We start from the raw sequence: 23,710 nt of genomic DNA, 5'->3' as shown, positions 1-23,710 counted from the left end.
GTCAGCTATCTTCACAATTAACAGGAAACTTACTTGTTTAAGTCATGACTTTTGTTTACCTGTCATAATTAAAGATATTAGGAAAAAATACATAAACCCACTTTTCTCACTTGGAAATCATTTTATTTGGAGTCTCAAAGTACAGAGGCAAGCTTTTGAATAAGCTCCACACTGGCCCCTTGGTTTACACATATTCAATACTGCTGAGTTTTCATTGTGACTGAACCCCTTCCTGATTTTCAGGGCAATTCCAAGATAAAACACTCCCACCCCATCTAGGGCCCTGGTAAAAGTGTGCCCTAAGTATTCAACAGCAACAAGGGAGTGAGAAATCATGAAGTAAGGGATGTGTGCCTGTTAACTTTATCAATGGCAGACTTACCTGTTATAGCATTAAATGTGCCCTCATCAGATTAAGCTATTGCTTTTCAGATCCAAAACCTTTGCACGTGATACTAACTAACCTTGGTCACTCAAAGCAAGTACTGTAACAGGTCAAGTTAATTTATATATCACAGGCCCTAAGTAAACAGGTTAATTTGTATACAGTTGACCCTTGAACAACAAGCGTTTGAACTGTGCAGGTACACTTACACTTACATTTACACATTTATTTTCAATAAATATATAGATGTACAGTAAATGTATTTTCCCTTCCTTATGATTTTCTTAATAACGTTTTCTTTTCTCCAGCTTACTTTACAGTAAGAATACAGTATATCATACATATAACTTACAAATTATGTGTTAATCGACTGTTTATGTTACGGATAAGGCTTCAGGGCAACAGTGGGCTATTAGTAGCTAAGCTCTGGGGGAGTTAAATACATGGATTTTCGACCATGCAGCAGGTTGGTGCCCCTAACCCCCATGTTGTTCCAGGGTCAAACTGTATTTTTGTGTCTAAGGTATAGTATACTTCAATATATTGAAATGTAAGATGTGTTAAACATAAAAGATTTCTGACAAGCCTAGGGCATCTCTTTCTGAACGGCTATAAAAACCACCTGGTGCTCTGAATCATTTTGGCTGTGGGACTGACAGTTCCCCAAATAGGAAACTGGCCACCTTACGAAGCAGTCAGCTCGCTCTGGTGGGAGGTGTTCAAGCAGAGGTGAGCTGACCTTGAGAGGGGGACAGGGTGGGTGATTTCAAAGGGACCTGTAAGGCATCCCAGGCCCCTGTGACGGGACATGAGGGCCCCCTACCTGCCAGAGCCTTGATGCGGGACCGCTCAAAGAGCCGCGCGGAGCTGTTCTCGTTGTCCCAGTCGTCCACGTCCCAGCGGTTGTTGACATCGCTGTACTGCTGCTGGATCTCAATGTTGTCATAGTCTGTGGCTACTGTGGTCGTCATCTTGGACCGCCTCAGCTGCTCCTCCACATCAGCTCCTTCTTAGAGGTCTGTGAGAAACAGAAGGAAAACCCTCGTCAGAAGTCTAAGCTGTCGATCCCCACAAAACCTACTGGGGAAAGGTGAGCAGAAGATAACACAACTCCTACGTGCTGAGAGCAGGTCTCTGGAGTCAATCGAAGCTGGCTGGGAACTTCAGCACTGCCTCGTAACATGTGTGTGACCTTGGCCAAGGCACATAACACCTCTGAGCCTCCGATTCCACAGACATTAAGGAGGGAAGATACTCTACAGGTTGTTGAGAAGACTGAATGAGATGACGGAGACCCAACAAAGGGTGGGTTTCTTCCTCCTTTCTAAAGTTTAAACTTTGCAATTTTCAAGTTTTATTAGAGCTGGATGAATACCTACCTTGGGGTTCTGCATGAACTAATCTGTTTCTACTGTGTGTCACCATAAACTATAATCTTTTAGCTTCTCCTAGAAATTCATATAATGTGATATAAGAGCGCTAACAGATCATTTTATCTAAGCATATCATTTACATATTAGAAAACTGATGCCTCAGATTAAATGACATAGTAAATATACAGCAGCAAGGACAGTACTAGTGTTTAACAGATACCAAAAAATGACTGAATAATGACTGAAATTATGTATATGACTGTGTTATTACAAATTCTACTACCCACCCCAATACCTACGTCTCAGGGACCCACCCAGGGCCACAGCGTTTTACAGGGATAAATGGGAAACAAGAACTTCAGCCTCAACGTTTGGCCCACTGCCATCTTTATCACAGTGCCCTCAGAGAATTAAGAGAGATACATTTAGCTTTAAATATATCGCTTCTCCCCTCAATATAGCTATTATTCATTCATGGAACCAAAATGTTCTGGGGACCTAGTACATGCTCAGCACTGTTCCAGATGCTGGGTTAACAGTAAACAAGATAAGGACCTGGCTCTAGTGAAGCTTACATCCTACTAGGAAGAGCTGGACAAAAAAAAAGCACACAAGAAAAGACAAGATAGTTGAAAGAAAATAAAATGAAACTGGAGTGATGTGACACAGAGTGAGTCATCAATCATACTGTTATAAACTTCAAAGCTGCTAAGAGACTAGACTTAATCATCCTCACTACAAAAAAGAGATGATAATTATGTGAAGTGATAGAGGTGTTAGCTAATGCTACAGTGCTGATCATACTGCAATAAACATATCAAATCAACATATCTTACACCTTAAAACTTACAAAGTATTATGTGTCTGTTATATCTTAATTTAAAAATAAAAGAGAGAAAAGGAATGAATGGCTAGTTTAGAGCTGGTGGTCAGGGAAGGCCTCAGTCGGTATTTAAACTGAGCTCTCAATGGTTCTGTCACATCCAGATCAAGAGGAATAACATTCTAGGCAAAGGAAACTACTCATGTAAAGGTCCTAAGGTGAGAACAGCAGGGCTTGTTGGAGGAATGAAGAGCTCAGTGTGGCCCAAGTCTGGTGGGCAGGGAGAGATACAAGGAGATGAGGTTGGAAAGGTTAGGTGGAGCCAGTCCACAAAGGGCTGTTAACCTAAGTGTGAGGGAAGCCACGGCAGGATTTTAACCTAATAACTGACATCACTGGATGTATGTTTTTAAAAGATCAATCCTGTTGAAAAACAGATTCTAGGAGGCAAGGATATGTGCTTAATTCCTATGGCTGTGGTTAACTTCCTGCATATTTTATATACAAGCCTATCTAAGTAACTTAAAAAGAGGAGGAGGAAGAGGAGGAAGAAAGATGCACACACACACACCCCCACTTAGTTGTAGGAAGATATCCCAAGGGAAAAGATGTTTGTCATCTCCCCCTCCCATCCCTTCCCACAGGCCCCATCTTAAGACTCAAAAATTAATTATAAGATTTTGTACCTGGATGCTCGTTTCGTGAAAACCTCATTCAGCGTGCACCAAGAATGCACGCACAGACCAGAGTTAGCAAGCCTAATCACTGGAGCTCATGCACTAATCAAACCAGACACCACCCAGCAACCACAAATGGACCACTCGAGCTCACATTTTCCCCCACACATGGCACCAAACAAAGAAAATAAACAAAGCCACATACGCAGAAAAGAAACATTCCTCTTATTGTGCTTCAAAAGGCAGCTTTTCTCAAGTTCTACCACAGAACCACACAAGGCACACGCAACCAGGTGCCCGTGGACAATAAATTAAGCTGAAACAAATGAACTGCACCTCAAGTAGTGTAATAATTGGGGGCAAAAGCACAGACCTGCCCCCTCCTTTGTCATTAGCTGTTTTCTCACAAGATATCCAAGAATATCCCCAACACATCCTCCGTGTCCCCCTCACAACTGAACCACCATCTGTAACTCAGAGTCACCCATCTCTGCTCAAACAGAAACATCTCGGATGGGAGTAAAATCCTGGATTCCCATCAGGCAGACATTATTAAGGTCAAAAATATAAATTTATCAGCAGATCAATTTTAACACCTCCATTAGCAACGTATTGTAAAGATTTCATAAAAACACGAAAAAATTCAGACACCTAAGCCAGTAAGTATATTCTATAGAAGGATCTTACAGTTGGCTTTTAGCATTCAGAGTCATAACCCCTCCAAAAAAAAAAAAAAATCAGTATTGTTATGTACCATTTGACCTTGGAGATGGTTAAGTTTCATGACTCTATCAAAACCAAAGACTTCTACAAAATTCAGCCTTGGAGGATGCCATCTCTAGGGGGAAAAAAACGTAAGAGTGCTATTAACTCCAAAATGTTTAACCCAACCCAAGGTGCAATCTAAACACCACATACCTCTCTCCAGATTCATCCTGGCTATTTGGTGCCACCTGCTGACCAACGAGAACAAGCTACACCGAGGCCTCCAGGGCAGCAAGCAACCTGTGCTCCAGCTCCCACCACCCCTGCCTCCAGAGTAAGCCCAACTACATCCCATGAATCTCTTCCTACCACTGACTTACCCACAAATTTCTCGACATGCAAACATTGAGTCCTTGACTTAAGTTTAAAATAAGTCATTCAGAGAATGTCAGCACATGTTTCCTAAGAATTCTTCTTTAATGCTGTTCTTTAATAACGCCATTGTTCCTCAAAACAAAGAGGTGACTGGGGAGCAAAAGTTCCTACGAGTCTGTATACAAAAGAAGTATCGACTATAAGTTACTCTTTTCATTCGATTGTTTCACTTGAGCGTCTAAAAACTTGGATATCAGGGGCATTTTTGTCTTCAACGTTCTCTGTCCTAAGGCAATATTCTCACCAAACAGTATAGTTTTCATAATGATAGAATTTTTTTTTTAAGTTTCAGGGATATGTCAAAGCAAAAAAATCCCACATCCCCACCAGGGCCATAGTGAAACGGTGCTTCCAGGTATTCAACAGCAACAACGCAGGAACCTGAGGGTGAAGCAACAGTCAGAGTCAAGGCAAGAGCGTGGACGAGAGCGTGCCCATGGCACAGGGATCCCAGAAAGCCCAGCAAGCTACTACCATCATTATCCCCTAACCCACTTCAACAAAGGACGGTGCCAGCTGCAGGGGCAGCTTACATTGCACCTATAGGTGTCCCCAGGCGGTTATCTATAAAGGGCTAGATTTTCCCAAGCTGCTAGCTATCAGCCATGTGTCCCGAGGGCCAGTGAAGCAATCTGTACTTCGATGGCTGTGGGAAGATTAGGAGGAGAGAAGAGAGGAGGGCTGGCCATATTGGAACTGGGCCTGGTGGTGGGGCTGCCATTAGGAAAGCTTGAGAGAACTACGTAAGGGTGGCGGGAGGTAAGACAATCTCCACTCCAGAGAAGGGCTCTCACTGTCCCAGGTGGCTCGGTGCGGCCCGAATTCTGACTTGATCACCACGGCAGGAACCCATTAAATAATCCTTGAGTGAATACAAATCACTAATATCCCAGATGTGATATGAATAATACCCATGTCTTCTGTGGCCAGACATTGGGAAGATGATTAAAACTGCTTCCCTGCTCTTCTCCATCCTAACTCTGTGTGTGTGTGTGTGTGTGTGTGTGTATGTGTGTGTGCGCGTATAAAAATAAGGAATAAGTAAAAAAGCCAAGCCCCCTCCACAAATTACTCTTCTCTAATCCTCTGCCCTTCTCTAATTCCTATGAACTGGAATTTTCCAAAAATACAAAGACATTCCAAAAGCTTTATCATTTTCTGCTTCATTAAGAAGACAATTTTATTTCTTCAAACTGGCAGACAAAGACAGAAATAGATGAGGAAGCTATTATCATAGACCCAAAGAGGCAAAGAGGTTCCTCCAGTTCTGGCACATGCTACCACAAGGTCATAACCATCAGGAAAAAAAACTGGAGCTTCACCACTGCCAGCTTTAGGAGTTATTATCGATAGCTCTCTTCATTGACTAAAATTCTGAAAGTCAACACCTGGCAAAGTCCAGAGGGAAAACACTTGATCTGTTTATTTTCCAAGGTACCGTATCTGTTTTCCCTGTCACATGGGTATTAGATCAACACATGGGGTTTTGTTCTTTATAGTTTATCTCCAGGCTTCCTTCCACTGCCCTCTTCCGTCTGCCTGGATGATGTTACCCACTACCCTATGCTGACAACCACTCCCTGGACAGCTAAGGGCAGCGTCTTCTAAGGATCAACAAGTCCGTGTCTACAACTAAACTCCTAATTCCTCCCTCCAAACTTTGTTTTCCCTCTGTCACTCCCTCACTGAACAGCACCCTCATTTCTCCCACTGACCTCAGCTAGAAACCTTGCGGTCATCCTTCATTTCTCTCTCTCCTCCCATATTCAGGCCCCAAGGTTGCCTGCACCTCCTGAAAATCTCATAAATCAGCTCAAGCAATAGTTTCTTATTCCAGTGCCTCACCTCTCATTTTAACCCCTAATCCGCCACCCTACATTGCCGCCAGAGGGACCTTTCTAAAATGTAATTCTAATCACTTTATTCCCATGACTGAAATCTACCAATGCCCATGCCTTCAGAATAATAAATCCCCATGCCTTCAGAATAATGCCCAGAACCCTTTGAAGAGAAATGAGAGCCTTCATGAGGCGCCTGCCCAGCTCTCCAGCCTGGTTTCAATATTCTTGTCTTTAACTCTTGTAGCTCCTGAAGGAAAAGTCATGTTCCGGTCTCACCTCCAAAACTACTACCTAGAACAGCTCTCTCCTATTCCAACAAATCCTAGCTGATGTATCACCTCATCCAAGAAGCCACCCCTGATGCCTCCACCACCACCACCACCACCTAGTCTGAGTTAGACGACCCACATATGTCCTCCCTCCTAGACTCCTTATATACCTCTGCCCTATCACTTATCATCATAAGACTGTTTCATAATTACAAAACTTCTATTTACTAATCATCAGTAGGACACAGGCTCTTAAGGTCATGTCCCCATCATACTGTGTTTATATTTCTCAACTCCTAGCAAGGTGCCTGGAAACATTAAGTGCTTGTTAATTATTTATGGACTGGTTGGGAGGGTGGGAGACTGGATGGAGGATGGGAAGGTGAGGCCACAGGAGCAATGACAGTTCAAGTTGCCACGGGGGTACCGTCTCCATCAGTCATAGAGCCCAGAACACATACCCCTTTAAGTTACACAGATCTGCTGGGCTCTCTGCCTTCAATTTCAAGGCAGTCACATTTTTAGACTAGGCTGCTAATGAACATGAACTTATATTTAATAAGGTGCTTCTCTACGTACTTATTAAAATGTATGTTTTCCTTTTTAATTTAGTTTTTACCCATGAAAATAATTTATTTTTTGTCCAAACTAGAGAACAAAGCAACAAAGAGGGAATAAATGGAATTTTCACTGGCGCTACACACATGCACAAACACACACTTCATTAATACCCAATATTAATTAAAGGCTCAAATAAATTAAAGAAAAAGGTGACTTAACATTTGCCAACCCTTCTTGAGGAGGAAAACCATATGCCAACAATTACTTCGACAGAATTCACAAACCCAAATGTTCTGCAGATGCTTAAAAACCCTACTACTTCACTCATAAAAAAAAACTTGAAAAAGCATACACTGGACTGCTGGTGTGCCACCTTAAAAAAAAGAAAAAAAGGAAAAAAAGATCCTGCTCAGGGACTCTGGAGGGACCAAACTATGTCTGAGAGTTTCCAGGAAGGGACCTCTGAGAGTTCTGCCTCAATCCTCTCAACTCTTCAGTTGTCGGAAAACAAGAGAGTCACACCCCGTTTACAGTTTGCCACCGAGGCATTCTGCAGTACGTGTAAATGGCCAATAAAGAGGAGTCTCTGCAAGAAACCACATCTAGAACCACTGTGATGAATAAATCTGGCTAACCGACCGTTACTCAGGTTCACGGACCCAGTTCCATAAAAAGGCTCAAGAGTCCAACCTAAACATTCAAAGTTCTCTGCTCACAAACACCAGGACACACAGAAAAAGTCCTAGTGTGACAGCTGACAACGTAAGAAAAAAATCACATGCATACAAAGTCCCTTAGAAAAGTTTATCATTCGCTTTTACAATTATCTAGTTTACTTGGAGCTTTACAGGAACACATCTACTGTACAAAGAGCATTATATGGCTGCATAAACCAGCCAAAATTCATAGACTCAGACCATTTTGCGAGGGAACGGTACTCAGAGACTTGTTTAAAATGAAACCTCGTTAATAAAGGTGGTCTTCAAATACTCTCTAGTCATACTAACTTTTGTCTGTTTTATTTATCAGTGACAGAGTATGTTAAAATCTACCACTATGATTGTGGTTTTAACAGATTTCACTTGTAACTCCCTGGATACATGCAACATCATAATTACTTTATCTTCTTGGTGGGTTGTTAACATGATATATTCTATTTCCTCCATATTCATATATTAATTCTATTTTTATTGACAGTAATCTTTGCCTGTCCCTCCCCACCCCCTTTCTGTTCTTTAAACCTTCTAGAGTCATTTTGTCTTAGGTATGTCTCTTATTTTTTAATTCAATCCAAGAGTCTGTCATTTAGTGGGCAAATATAACCCATGTACATTTATTAGGATTACTGCTATATTTGAAGTTTCAACCAACTTACCTTGCTTTCTATCTTAACAAAATGTGGAAACTGGGGTGTGAAGATTTAAACAACTGGATCAAGTCATACAGCTATGAACCCAACATCTATAATATCTTTATCACCACTGAATCCAGAGCCGTAAGAACTTGTCTGATCTTTAAAATGCAGACAGTTGATGAGTCTAACAACCAAAGAAAACTCTAGTACTATTAAAAATAACTTCATTGTTTTGCTGGCTTATTTTATGCCAAGCATTGTGCTTTATTCGCTTTTTGTCTCCCCAGCAACCTTTTGAGGTAGATACTATTATTGCCTACTTTACAAATGAATAAACTAAGGCTTTGCCCATGGTGGCAGAGCAAGGAAATGAAGAAGCCAGGAGGGTTTGAAACAAGCGTGTATGACTCTATGAATGAATAAATAGCTTGTGCTTTGAGGAACAACCCTTTAACAGCGGTCCATATCAGAAAATTGTCTAACGGACTCAAGGTTCTTAAATAAATAATAGATTAGCCTCCTTCAAAGTCTAATTACTAGGTAGGGCAGCAACCCACCCAGCCAGGTATCCTAGCTCATGTATTCTCAATGGGGGCAATACTGGTCCCAAAGGATGAAAATTCATTTGGGCGTTGGGGCAAAAAAACTTTCTTTTATGTAAGCACAGATACAGTATATCTGTAGTATTAAAATTTCATGGGTATTAAAATTTCAAACTGTCTAAAAGACTTCTGGTGGAGGAAAAGAATAGTGGGAAACAGGTTAAGAAACACTGTCCAAGCTAAAGGAAAGATGTGTACCACCTTCAGGTAAATTAAGACTTGAAGGCAGGCCTTAGAAGACAGGAACATGAAGAGTACATTTCCCTGTACTAAAGAATTGGAATTTCATACACCATGGGCCCCATTTATCATGCCTCTGATATAAAAACTCACATTAGGCTACTCCTCCCTAGCACTAACGTATGTACTTCAGGTAAGCAGTGATGATTTAGCCATCTTCTGCCTACAACACTCAAAGACTAAAGCACTCATTACCAGCCTGCTGCTACCGACTAAATGTTTGTGTCCCCCTCCCCCATAAAATTCACATGTTAATTCCTAACGCCCAATATGACAGCATTTGGAGTTGGGACCTTCGGAAGGTGATTAGATCATGAGGGCAGAGCCCTCATGAATGGAATTATAAAAGAAACCCCAGAGTGTAACCTCACCCCTTCCATCATGTGAGGACACAGCAGGATGACGGCAGTCTATGAACCAGGAAGCAGGCCCTCACCAGACACCAAATCTGCCAGCACCTTGTTCGTGGACTTTCCAGTCTCTAGAACTATGAGAAATAAATGTTGTTTATATGCCACCCAGTCTATGACGTTTTGTAACAGCAGTTCACACAGACTAAGACACCTTCATTCCCAATATTCAGATGTAACCTCTTTCCTACCCAGATCAAAGATGCCACTGGGAGTCCAGTTCTAATTTTATGAATAAAGTTGTAGGGACAAATTTTATTTTTTTTAACATGGGCAGGTTAAACCAGGTTCTACTACTTGGAGTAGCAAAATTACCCTAACTATAAAGAAAATTACTTATTTTAAAAGATTCACTATCAGAAAATACACTGACCATAATTCGTTTTATTTTAAAACAATCTGTTTAAAAGATTACATCAGGGTGGCTTAAGAACTTACCATGATACAGTATGACCAAGAATACATTTCTTCTACAAGGAAAAGTAGAAAGTAGGGGGAATAACAAGGCATCTCCCTGACCCTCTACTTTACAGAGTGAACTGCACAATGAACAGTAAAATTATAAACAGATTTATTATTTGAGCGCCTTAAACAAAAGAAAAATTCTTACTATATGGCATAGAAATTTATCCTTATGTACTATTTGTACTTTAAAATTTTAAACAAAGTACCTTATTTCTTTTCTGTGCCTACATATGATACTATCTAGATTCTAAATATAAATTTGTAAGCCCTAAAATTTGTTAACACTAGCTTTATTTCGAAAATAGATCAAGAAAGTAAGGTCAGCTTTTCCAGTATCTATAAGCCTCAAAATCACCTAATTTGAACCAAACAAAAACATTTAAAAATAATTCCTATTAAAATACAAGGCTTCGTCATACACTTGGCAGTTAAAGGCTATCCTTGTTTTTGTTCTATTAACAGAGAAAAGCAATTAAAAGTGAAATCATTAACTCAATGCAGACCTAACACCATGGTCTTACGGCCAGCGTGGGGTTTCTGAGCCACTATAAATCACCACTTTGGTCTTCCCTTTACTTCCAGAATAGTTTTAAATTACATTAGGGTGTAGGTCTAATGGTACTGCTGCCAAAACGCCAGTCCTGACTTTCAGTGAGTTTGGCACTTCACGGCCTTCCTCTTTGGGAAATTTTATAAGGCCTGAGTGCCTGAACAACAGAGGAGCAATAACATGCTGTTTGGAAGCAGACTTCCACTTCCAGAACAGCCCAGTGCCTAAATTCTCTGCAAATCTTATCAAGCGAAAATGCGTATCACAATTTCCTGGAATAATGATCACATGACAGAAATATGTAAAACCACAATGAAAAGCAACACTACAGGAAATGATGAACGAGGCACACACGCTAAGCTCCATGAGGGCCAGGGTCCTCTCTGTCCTGCTCATCTTTATATCCCCAGCACCAGCACTTAAGCCGCCGCAGACGCTCAAAAACAATCGTGAAAGAAAATGGCAGGTGGCAGGGGCAGCATCACCACAGAGCATTCTAATGCTGAAGCACAATGCTTCTTTCTGCCTAAATAAAAATGTATCCTGGATCAGGATAAACTGTAATTGTTATGTAAGGGGCCACAGTCTCCTCACCCAGATTCATTTAGCAAAGGATACATTTTTATAAGAAATTTATTTTCAACCAACAAAATATGAAGGGTCATATTTGGATAGGAAAGGAATAATCACAAATTTCACAATCTCATTTGGGATAAACAAACATAATTCTTTTAATATGTCATATTTTGAGAATCATTCTCCTTTGGAAAATGACTTAAATCTCAGGCTTGTCTAATAATAGCCAAATTTCCAAAGGTTTAAATATTATTAGTTAAATTGTCTCAAAGAGCAGTTCAAACAACCCTCACTGCTTGGATTTACATGTCAGCAGCAAGCCTTCCCCCTCTGCATGGTTGGTAAATGATTCCCAAACTATTTAGAAATCTGTAACCTTTCAAATAAACAAAATGAGTGAAGGTTGGCCTATGATACTTGAAAAGGAGAAGTGACATCAATCCCAGAAAAAACATTCAAATAATTACCATTTTAACATGATCAAACCTCTGTTACTAAAATTTGTTTAAACCTATCAATTTGAGAAAAAAGGTTTTTTTAAAAAAAAACACTGTTAACAACATATACAAACCGAAATCCATTAGAATTCCACACGTTACTTTTTAAAAACTTGACTACAAAGGTGCTGGGTATGAAGCTTGGTAACAAAGGTCAGTTAAGGCAAATGTGGAGATTCACTTTGGCTTTCCATAATATTTAAACACTACCACGCGAGAAAAATGAGCCACAGTGGTTAAAATACTGCCGTAAGTTTAGAATCACAGAGGAGCTCTCTGATACAGAACTATGAGCATGCATTCACCATAGGTGACCAGACACAAGCACACACATCCACCACAGGGCCAGGCCATAATCCAACCCTGCCAGCAGCCCATCACTCCAAGCTTGGAAGAAAGGCAAAGGATCAAGCACAGCCTTTCCAAAGCTACAGGGGCAGGGGCCTGCAATTCATATTTGCTTGGCTCCCCCTCTATTGCTCAAATTACTTCAAAATGAAAATGAGGTCTTAGCTGGTAAAGTCCTCAATCAGGTTCAAGAGCAAAGGAACAACAACGATATACCGTACAGCACAGGGAATTACAGCCATTATCTTGTAATAACCTAAAATGGAGTATAATCTGCAAAAATACTGAATCACTATGCTACACATCTGAAACTAACATAATATTGTAAACTAACTATACTTGAATAAAAATAAATAATTTTTTAAATTAAAAAAAAAAAAAAGAGAGAGAGCGCGCGAGAGCAAAGGAAACCAGCAACTTTCCTTGTCTCCGCAACAGGGGGATATAGGCTTAAAAGAACAAGAACCAGAACATCCAGACTGCTCTGAATTTCCTTCTTTAAAAGCTCCCTCGTGATGTGATTTTGGAAACTGTATTTTTGAACTCCTTGCCTGACCAAAATCAAGCCTGTATTTTCAACTCCTTGAAATATGTTATTAATAAACTAGTTTTCTACTTCCCCAAATATCTACAACGTAACACGTACTTTTGTTTTTCCTTCCTCCAAACACTTTCAAAGAAGTTTGCTGTTTCTCTTGTCAGACTCAGCAAGAGTGAAGAATGAACAACAGGACAGTAGGGCAATTTAGAGAACTGGAGGGAATCAAATTATGTTAGCATCCCATGATTCTGCACAGAGAGAAAATCAAGGGGTGGGCACCCCAGCAGTGGCTGGATTTTTAGTGGTGTCTGAGTGAACCCTAAAGCTGTCTTTCGTGCCATTAAATGCCAATTCCAACCCAAAAAGTATCAATTAGGAAGGCTTTCTAGTCTCATGAGCAGTGGAGCTGCTCTCTCTCAATAATTTGTGATTTTTAAAGATAGGGACAACAGATAAACAAGAAACAGGTCAGCCTAAACATTACTTTCTCCAGGAAGGCTCTTCTGAAGCTCTCAGCCCAGGGCCTCCTGCTATATGCTCTTGTTGCAATCTTTTCTCGTGGCATGTATCAAGAGTGTTTAAAAAAATTACCTGTGTAATTGTTAAATGACTATCTCACTTTATATACCATACTCACCATGAATTATTAGGTATTTCTTTTTCAGCAATATATCCCTAGGTATAATGCCTAGCACATGGCAGGCAATTGGTAAACATTTAATGAATAAACTTTACACTTAACAATTTTAATCTACCAAGGGTATGATAGGCACTTTCCCTACCAAAGCAGCTGTATCAAGAAGAAAAATTTTCCAGTTTATCCATGGTAAGTTTGTTCAAATTAAAGCTAGAAATAGTAAAAATCAAACAAACAAAACTGAAATAAACCCCTAAATGATAAAGGATTATCTACATCTTAATTTTTCTACTCTACTTACCACCTTAGAATTTTTGATTTCCCATAGTCACCAAAGTAAAAACTTCAAATGGCAACCTCAAATTTCTATCTAAATTACAGAGGCTGATTTCCCAAGTCAAATCTTTATTGCTGGCTGAACAGCCATACTCAAAGGGTGCTGACTTGAAGATTAAAGAGTGGTGGGACAAATTCATAACCCAGGGCCCAAGCTAGTCAACACCTTCCTCACGATCTCAGAAAGCACACTGAGTACCCACGGAGGACCCGGACCAAGAAGAGACTAAGAATACATCGAGTCCTACATTTAGATTTTTTAAGTACCCAAGGTTAGAAGAGGTGAAAACTGACAGCAGTGCAAAGAAAACGTGGTCAGCTCAATACAAATCACCAGCAGAAGGTAGTGCAATTGTTAGACATGAAGTAACCACCCATGGTACTGAGCAACTCGAGTGTGTCCAGAAGGGGGCAGCCAGGATGTAAGACACCTGGGAGTCCCGGCCAGGACTTAGGACCCTCTGGGGAAAAAAGTCTTAAAGAGACACCAGACAACTATCTTTAAGTAGCTTCAGGAGCCCTCATGTCGGCACTGGCACAGACTCCTTGGCAGGCAGTGAGCAACAAATTCATAGGGACTCAGGGTTAGAAGGAGCTTTCTGAACAACTAGAGCTGTCCAAAAATGCAGAGGGCTGGCCCGAGAGCAAGGGAGTTCAGCAGCACCACCAGAGGCTCACCCTGGGTGGGAAAGTATCACTTGACAGGGCAGCCACAGTCGGACAGAGCACTGGGTGCGAAGCTGGGCTTCAGGAATTCCAAGATCCCTTCCAACTAACAGGCCTCTGTGATTTGGTTAACCAGAAAATGTTTACCGTTCTTCTGATCAGCACACTGTAGTAATACTACAGTACTCACAACTTGGTTACCAAGGTATACACCACACTCTCTTCCATGGAGCTGAGGATATTCCAAAAGAATGGTTTTTTTCCTATTTTTAACTGAATCTCTATTACTTTAATTATAACCATTCTTTGTTGGGGTGTTCTCGCATTAAGAGAACATTTGCATTCTCTTTAAAACAAAAGTACTCTTCTGCAAACATTTATGAACATTTACATTGGGTTTCACGACCCCACTGAAAAAAACGGGCAACAAGTTTTGAAAACAGCTTTTACATTTTGATGAAAACATTAATTTTAAGTGTACCACTGGAAATATTTATCATCAAAACAATTATTCTATTAGGTAATTTTATACTTTTTAATATCATAAGGTAGCAAATAAAACATCTGTTTATTAAAAAACTTTTCATTGGAAAATACTGCCTATGCTGACGTGACATATTTTTGAGGGCATATTACTGAGCCTGGGAATTTGTCCTTCACAAAAAGTCGAGACAGTCCTGCTATCTAAATAGATGTGAAAATGTAAAAAGTTTTTTATCTAAGAAAGTCAAAGAATATCAGAATATAAAACAGTTTGTGCTTCACAAGTCTTCTGTACCTCTCTTTGCTTCTTCAGTTTGGGGAGAAGGGGACTGCATTTCAAGTTTCCCTAAGAAATTTCTCTGTGATTCTCCTGATCAGATTTTTGCTCTAACAGAGGGGACTGGACCACATCAGTCCCACCTAGTTCACTTAAAGGTCAATGCTCACATATCCAGCATCGGTCATTTTACAGTTTAGTGCTGGCATAACTACGGGGTTACTCAGAAGATGAGTTGGTGACAAACCAAATCAAATAAACAAGGTACCACACCGGCTGCAGAATTTGTTTTATTATGGCTATTTTAAATGCAGTTCCCAGAAGTGTCCTTATCTCGCTCACTTTCTATAGGCAGATCATGATATCACCAAAACACGTCTGAAAAAAGTGAACTGATACATTTGGAAGCATCAAGAAAATACAGGAAAGCCATTCTTTGTAACCACACTCAGGTACGGGACGATGAAGAGTTAGGCATTTAGCAGTTTCTCAGCCAGAAGTTGGTTGGTTTTGCCTTATGGCAATGGGCCTATGTTTTCTGTATTGATGTGCTGCTCAAAAAGAACTGATTGATACATTCAAAGACTAGAAAGAGAAGGCCTGTTTGTAAGACCAGTGATGAGAGCATGGATCAAAACGGTGACCTATAAGGATGGTCATTTTCATGCTTATGGAGACACTTCTTGCCTTGGATCCTTTTAAATCCCTCAGATTCTCCAAGGGAGGGAGTAGGGAGCCAGTGTCAAAGAGATTTCTCTAAAATGCATCTTGCCCCACGCTGGCCTGTAGAAGGATGACAGGAAGGGTTCTGCTCTGACTGCAAAAGCCCTAAGCAGGTGAGCAAAGAAACCGCTCACACTATGCCTAGTCTTCCGAGAAGAGGAAGGCAGCCGTCGGCTTACACGGTGTCTTGAAAGACTGGCCAAGTTCCTGCGAGATCATTCTCATATCTCCAGACGGAAAGAAACCGAGTAAAATACATCAGAATGGAGACTCCAGTCTTGGGGGCAGGTTGAGACTGTATGACCAGGGTCCAAAAATGTTTTTCCTTTTTTCTTTTTTTTTTTAATTAATAAGCTCAGTAGAGTAAGCTCCACACAGGAAAAGGATTTTTTTTTTAAACTTAGGGATCGCTACTACAAGACTAAGAATGTACCCAGTTGTTAAAACCCCTCTTAGTGTAAAATCCAGAATGACTGCTGTGCCGGGAAAGACTCCAGCTTCGCAGGCCGGGAGGATCAGCTCTCTTTGCTCATGACCACAGAGGGAACGTGCAGTGGTGTCAAGTGCGCTCTCCCCTGCGGTCAGGGGGCTGCTGTGTTATCCCGGGAGTCTGTACGGAGCTCCCGCCTGACTCTGAATGAGGGACAGCCCCTCTTCATCCCGACTGCTCACCACTCACACACTCTCCGGGAACCTCCCTCTAGAAGTTCCAGAAAGTTCCTGCTAACCAGTTCAACAGGCTTTCCCAGTGAGGGATGAGGAGCCCCCTCCCCCTTGCTTTCAGTGTACATTCCAAACAGAAGAAGAAGGAAAAAAAGGCCAGCAAAGCCAGCGCTTGCCCTTGGTTTTGCACTGAGATACATTTTTCATTAACACACCTCTGACTGACTTCAGGCTAAGTCCGTTAATCTTTACATCCAGAACCGTGGGCAGGAAAAGCTGGCAGGGAGCTGTCACCCATGCCTACACATGCAGGCCTCAAGACGCATTCTCTGAAGTGAATATTTATCTGACTTCCTCTAAATGGCAGGCGGCCTCTTCCAGCTCTGCTGCGCCTCTGTTGCCAGAAATAGCGATGTCAGGAGCAGCCTTCTCTGACGTAACCCAGCTCCTCCCAGAGCAGTGGGTAAGCAGGTAGAGCCAGACCACTCTGGCAGCCTGATCATCCCACAGGGCTCAGTTCATGCCCTCTGCCCACTGCGCCTACATTCCTTAGGTCCTTGTTACCGGCTCCTGACAAGAGTAACAAACCTTCACCATCAGCTTCCAGATGAGAGCAGGGGTGAGGCCTTCGGGGCCAGAAAGCAGAAAATCACCAGCCTCCCCATCACAGCCACAGTCTCCCTCTTGGGGGATGGAGGGTCAGTTCAGACACCAGTTAGAATTTTAAATAAAGGATGAGCGAATTCTCTGATTGACATCCTGAGAAGAAAAACGCAAACATTTTTCTTTTCTTCATTTCTCCAAGTTTCACATTTGGAAACGGATGCTGTCATATTACAAGAATAAACGGCAGGTCTGGAAATGAACCAAAGCCCTTTAATCCAGTCTTGCTTTACAATGCAAATGTTTTTCCACCAAACGCTCCAAAATATGCTAATCATCACCTGCAGCACAAATTTTCAGGGAGCTATAAATACTTACCAAAATTTCTTCAAACTTTTCTCAAGAAAAGTGTCTGCGCACATAAATTGCTCCACGTCCTGGCTTCCTCTCCTCTCACAACTCCCCAGGCCCCCTGCTTTGTGATCTCCTCTCCTAGAGGCTTCTTCCCCCAGGTGGGGTGCGCCACAGGTGCCCAGTGCGAGGAGAGGGGGTCAGCTGGGTTATCACCCTCAGTACCACTGTCCAGTGCGCAGCTATAGCTGCAGCACCCACCTGCCCAAGCAGCAAGCAGCGGAAGTACAGGTAAGGAGGGCATCGTAGACAAAGCCTCGGACGTAAGAAGGGCTGGAAATGACAAACTCAGAGTGCACCCAGTCCAGCCCCTCTTTTTGGATAACACATACCTGCACCTTGCTGTCCAGCTAAGTTATCCCTAATAGACAAACACAGCATTAGCAATTGTCAGTTACACCAAACACTGTGCCTAATTAATATATACTGCTCCCTAAAAGGGGAGAAGGAAGCGTCTAAGAGATGCAGGAGGGGACCAGCTATTCAAAAGGCTCTTTGGTGATAAACGGCAAGTGGTCTGGAAGCTGCCATCTCATTTAGCTAATTACAAACCTATTTGTTTCCGAAAAAAAAAAAAAAGGAGCACCTGAGGCAGTTTATCTCCCTTCTCACTGAGGAATGTAGGTAGCTCTAGTGGGAAAACAGAGGGCGGTTTCTACGTGGGTGAAAGGGGCAGGGACCTCAATGCTCCATCATGTGCACTGGATCCTGCTCCCTGCAGCCTCCTGGCCTGACTCCGTCCACAGGCCTCTGGGGAGAAGATCACCAGAGATCTGCAATCAGAGACTCTGATACCCCTCCCAGAAACCGATGACCCCACATTCAGCTCAGTCCCAGGGGAGGCCTTGGGACAAGTCACCGAGAGGCTTGGGGCCTCAGTTTCCTCGTCTGTAAAGAGAGAGGACTGGAGAGGAACAGCGGTTCCCAGCCCTGGGTACACATCACCATCACTTTTGGTGATTCTGTGATTTAATTAGGGTCAGGTGTGGGTGGGCAGCAGGATCTGTAAAAGGGTTGAGAACAACTGATCAACTAGAGCCCTTTCTACCTTAAACAAAACAAAAATTTCCTAAGCCCCAAAAATCAGTAAAATCATCTGCACCCCTCCCCCTAAAGGGTGATGGATGGGGATGAAAAAAGTGAGCTCATCACTGAGTAGGGCCAACCTGGCCCTGAAAATGCTTGATGAGCACTGAGGCTGCAGCCTACCTGAAGGATCTCGAAGTGTCCAGTCAGCTCTAAAATTTGGACAACGTATTTGGCATTTAGATTTTCTTCCCTCTGCTGCCTGAAACGTGAGTCTCACAATAAACTATCTTAAAAGGAAATGTTGTGGTTGTTTTAAATAACGTCTTCGTCTAACAAATGAGACTGCCTGCCATTGTTTTTTTGGTTTTTTTTTTTAAACAAAGAATGAAAATCTGCTTAAGCATTCGTTCATTCCCTCACTTTCAGTTGATTATAGGCCACAGAAAAAAACATAAAACAAGTCCTAAGAAATGAACAATTAACATAACAAAAAGTGAAAATAATTATAATACCAAGATGCCAAAAATACTGATTACATTTCAATTACTATTTGCACTTTCATCTGGAAAACATATCCTCCGTCGGAAAGTACCCAGTATAACAGCTGCATTGCTTTTTCAACTTTCACAAACACTCTAAAAGTTGGCCAGAACTCTGGGCTGGCTGACATCCAGGGTTTTATTATTACGTACTATTAGTTAATAGTGAGAAATGTGGGCTAAGGAAGGGAGAAAGCGAAGTAACAACAGGGTCTTCATAATTGTGTGCAGATGTGAAAGTTTCTGAAGCTTTATCTGCCAGAAAATGCCTCCTATATCACTCCTATTACCTGTAGCCTTTAATTTAATTAGGTAATTACAAATGTTATGTTTTTAGGACATCATTTAGAGACTTAAGGTTAAACAATTTTTCTTATGTCAGTGGCTGGTCCATGCCGACATTTTAGTATTTTTCATATGTAAAGCAAACTGGTCAATCTTCTCCCCTTCTCGCTCTACTTTTTAGCAAGTGTGGAAAGCAAATCAACAGGCCAACAACCAGTCAGTCCCCTTCCTTCATTATATCCATTTCTTGTCAAATCAATTACGGCTCAAAAGACTCTCACTTCTAGTACTTCATAAATGTTGGGGCTTGCATTATTTTCTTTAAATGTTTATATAAACCAAATGGAGTGGTATGGTCCAGTACAGACTTTTCAATCTCGCAAACCTCTGAAAGTCAAAAAAAAAATTGGAGGGACCAACATGGGTTTCTAACTTTTATTAAGTAAGGAGTAAAAATTAAAACAACACGAAAAACTACTATCTGATACCGACACTATTGTATAAAGAAGACTCAAAATAGGAGAAGGGTCATCATCATAATCTGAGAATTGAAAGATCAATCCTTTGCAGAAGAGAACAAATGGTGATTTTACATCAAGGCTTCTAAAGTGGGTAGGGAGCGCCCCAGGACACACCTGGCCCCAGAGGTGCAAAGGGAAGCGTGAGTCGGTAGTCTGACGATGAAAGCTGAAACCAGCTAGCTGACCAGGAACAGGCACAAAGCTTCTCCAGGCTTCTGCATCTATACCTGGATGTTTACCCTACTTCTGAATGACCTTCCTGTTCTAAAGTCCCATAACCACTAGGTGAGAACACTCTGCTACTCTGTTACCTATTTTATTAGGATGAGGGATAAGAACCAAGTCTCTTATGCCCCACGATGTGTATCTCCAGCACAGCACTGGGCACACAAGTCAGGGCTCAATAAATATTTACTGAATAAACGACTTTTCTGATCTCCACAGTGTTGAAGGATTTTAAGAAAAATGTTTCCTGAGAGAAAATATAACATGGATCTGGCTTTAATTTTTAATTTTATGTATGTATGTATATTTGCATTATTTAACAAACACTTACATAGCTCTATGTGCCAGGCCTCAGAGCTTTACAAATACTAACTCATTTAATCCTCAAAATATCCTTTTCGTGGTAGCCACTCTTATCTTTCTCATTTTATAGATGAGAAAATTGTGACACAGAGTGGTTAAGGAATTGCCTAAGGTCAGAAAGGTAAAGTTAGTGGAGTTGGGATTTGAAACCAAATGGTCTAGTTTCTGAGTGTATCCTGTGCTAATAATGGTTGCCACGAGTCACATGAGGCTATTTAAATTCAAATGAATGAAAATTAAATAAAAATTAAATATCAGCCCTCCAATGTACTAGCCATGTGCACTCAGAAGCCACATACAGATCAGGGCGACAGTACTGAAAAACGAAGATGGGGAACAATTCCACCATGGCAGAAAGCCCCACTGGAAGCACGGTCTACGCTCTCAGGCAATGCTCAACTGCTGCCTCTACATCTGGCTGTGGCTCCAGACCCTGCACTCCCATCTCCATGCTGTGCCCCCAACCTAATAAAACATAACACAAAGGGGCTTTCCAACTGGGACTCTCTAACGCCCATTCTTTAAGCAAAACTATAGAAAAACAAGTCAACAGCAGCTGGATTCTTGATAAACGTCCTCAACAAGAAAGCTTGGCTTGGTTTTTTCCTTTGTTATGTTCTATTCTTCTCCTGACAGGATGTCTGCAGAAATGGTCTCTGGCTCTTAGGTCACTGGTGCACACTTGCACCTGTCCTGCTGTGAAGGGCAGAAACCCTGATTTATGGATTTTGTAAGTAGAGTTCAGCCAGAAGGTAGCCCTTCCCGAAATACAGCTCCCAAAATATTTGCGGACATTCTTTCAAAACGCAGAAGGTACATCACAAAAGGTTCTTTCTGTAACACGGAAACAAAGTCTTTGGTATCAATGCAGCCTTTAAATTCTCTGTCTCAGAGGAGGATTCAGGGTGAGCTGCCCCTGAGGGGTGGGATGGGGGTGGGTGTTATGATTTCTGCAACTCCTAAAATAGCTATACCTTTGAGAAAAGGCAGTTGTGAAAGTTTAATTACCTAAGAAGGGTAACACATCAAGTCACTGTTCAACATAACATCTGAATCCAAAAGAACTTGAGGGGAAATGAGACACAGGACAGCTAAACTTTGGTAGGAGAAAAAGTCAAGTCCCAGAACTGAGGGCAAGGAAAATAAAGAAGTAAAGAGGAAAACTCTTTGGGTGGAGTATCAAGGGAAAAAGAATGAAAGTAGGAAGACCGGAAAAACAAAACTAATTCATAGTTCTGCTGTGGCTGGACTTCCCAGTTGTAAAATTCTATTTCTGCGTTTGTTAAATGAAGTCAATAAAAGATCTCTAACAAAATATATTCATTCCTTCTCTCCCTCTTCTAATCAAGGCATTTTTATGATGCTTACTTTCAGAGAACCCCAGAGGTTCCCCACAGAAACCCTAGAGGTTCCTTGACCAGACACGCATCGTATGGGTCAACAGATGACAAGTTTCTCTGGCAGTAAACAGAGGCGGGAGCCGAGTATGCTGGCTTCCTGCTGGGGCCTGAATACCTATAACCAGGAGCTCAGACTGTGGACAGACGTTGGATCTTCATGTTCCATGCTGTATGTTTGTCCCCGTTTACACTTGGCCCTCCACACCCATGAGTTCATCCACGAATATGGAGGGCCGCCTGTACTATGCCATTTTATATAAGGGACTTGAGCATCTGCAGATTTTTGTATGGGGTGGGAGAGTGTTCCTGGAACCAACGCCCTCCGGATACCGAGAGACGAGAATACAATTTCCCGAACAACTGTTTCCACAACCGTATGCCCAAATCATTGTCCGTAACCGTTGCTGAGCACTGCTGTACATTATGGATGTACCATAACTTTATTTAACTGAGTCCCTACTATAAGATACATAATTGTTCACTATTCTCAAGAATATTTTCATGAATGTGGTAGTATCATTGTAACCTTGTCCATTATTTTGTTAGGGTAAATTTCTAGATCAGAAACTTACTGCCCTACAAAAATGGTTCCTCCCACCAGCACTGCAGGAGAAGGCCTGTTTCCCCTCAACCATGATCACACCAAGTAGGTTAAGATCACTACAAAAAAAAGAGATAGCTCTAAAGTGACATCTCACTGTTATTTTAATTGCACATCTTTGCTTACTAGTGATGTGACCTTGAATATGTTTTCATAATCTAAATTGATCACTTATTTGGGCAAATTACTAACCTCTCTGTGCTTCAGTTTATTTATCTGTAAAACAGGAATAATTGAACCTATATCTCATAGCATTGTTTTGAGAATTAAATGAGTTAATGCATGTAAAATGCTTAAAACAATTCATGGAAAATTCAAAAAAGTTTTATTATTATTTATACTTTTTAACTTATTTCTGGTAAGGAAGAAATCTTCCTTTGAAACAATAAAGTTCACCTTGGTGGTTACTTTTTCTGAACAGCACAGATGAAATTATTATCACTGGGTAACAAAGAACCACTCTATGTACCCACGTGTAATTCTATAGAAGTAGACCTCTGTCTCCTTCATTTAGTTATAATATCCACTAGACCAAGACTATTTTTCTGTAGTATAAACAAAAGTACATTTGAATTAAATTTTAATAAGTTGTACATTCTTGGATTTACTTTTAATAAAATTCTGATTTTTCCAGAATTTTTAAAATTTTATAACAAAATTTTATAACAAAGAAATCCCAAAACAGAGCTTAGTTAAATAAATCATGATATATATAATATGTACACTCTCAAGCATCAATAAAAACAATGATATTTTATATGTACGTGTAAAACAGGATGATGCTCAGATGAAATAACAGGTAACAAAATAAGCATATGACAATTCTATTTCTGTTTGAAAACATACTTTTATCTGGAATAATACATATACCAGAATGTTAAAAGTAGTTATTAGCACTGGGTGGTGGTATTAAAGGCAATTTAAATTTTCTTATTTTCTAAAGAAAACCATGTTTTCCCTAGTTTCTACAAAGAACACTTTATTTTTGAAATGAGAAATTTTAAGTATTTGTACAGGTGGGATTCCAATGCGGTGTGCAGTTTCTTGGACAGAGCAGAGCTGTCTGGCAAGACAGGTCCCTCTTGGATAACAAGGTTCTCTCCAGCAGGAACATTCTGTGGACAGACTGGGGCGTGGCATCTCATCAAGGTTCCTTGAGCTCAGAACCAGAGATTCCCACCTCCCCACATCCTCCCGGACATGGGCAAAGGGCCCGAGCTGATTTTGTCTTTCTCCTGCTTACCACCCACCAATGATGCCCCAAGGCTTTCAAAACAAAGCTTCAAACTATTTGAT

The 23,710-nt window shown here is 41.1% G+C and overlaps 1 protein-coding gene across 3 annotated transcripts in view; it reads right to left on the bottom strand.

Annotated features, from left to right (window-relative positions):
- The window catches only part of SPTBN1 (spectrin beta, non-erythrocytic 1), a 195,498-nt gene that overhangs the window by 140,174 nt on the left and 31,614 nt on the right, over positions 1–23,710 (bottom strand). For all 3 annotated transcript variants that reach the window (XM_061168630.1, XM_061168628.1, XM_061168629.1), the window contains one exon: positions 1,209–1,403. In XM_061168630.1, the coding sequence (XP_061024613.1) occupies positions 1,209–1,356 (148 nt within the window). In that variant the 5' untranslated portion in view covers positions 1,357–1,403. The remainder of the gene's footprint in view (positions 1–1,208; positions 1,404–23,710) is intronic.

Source organism: Eubalaena glacialis, chromosome 14, assembly GCF_028564815.1.
Source record: "Eubalaena glacialis isolate mEubGla1 chromosome 14, mEubGla1.1.hap2.+ XY, whole genome shotgun sequence".
Classification (NCBI taxonomy): domain Eukaryota; kingdom Metazoa; phylum Chordata; class Mammalia; order Artiodactyla; family Balaenidae; genus Eubalaena; species Eubalaena glacialis.
Note: the sequence above shows the minus strand (reverse complement) of the source record. Positions and strands in the feature narration are given on the sequence as shown.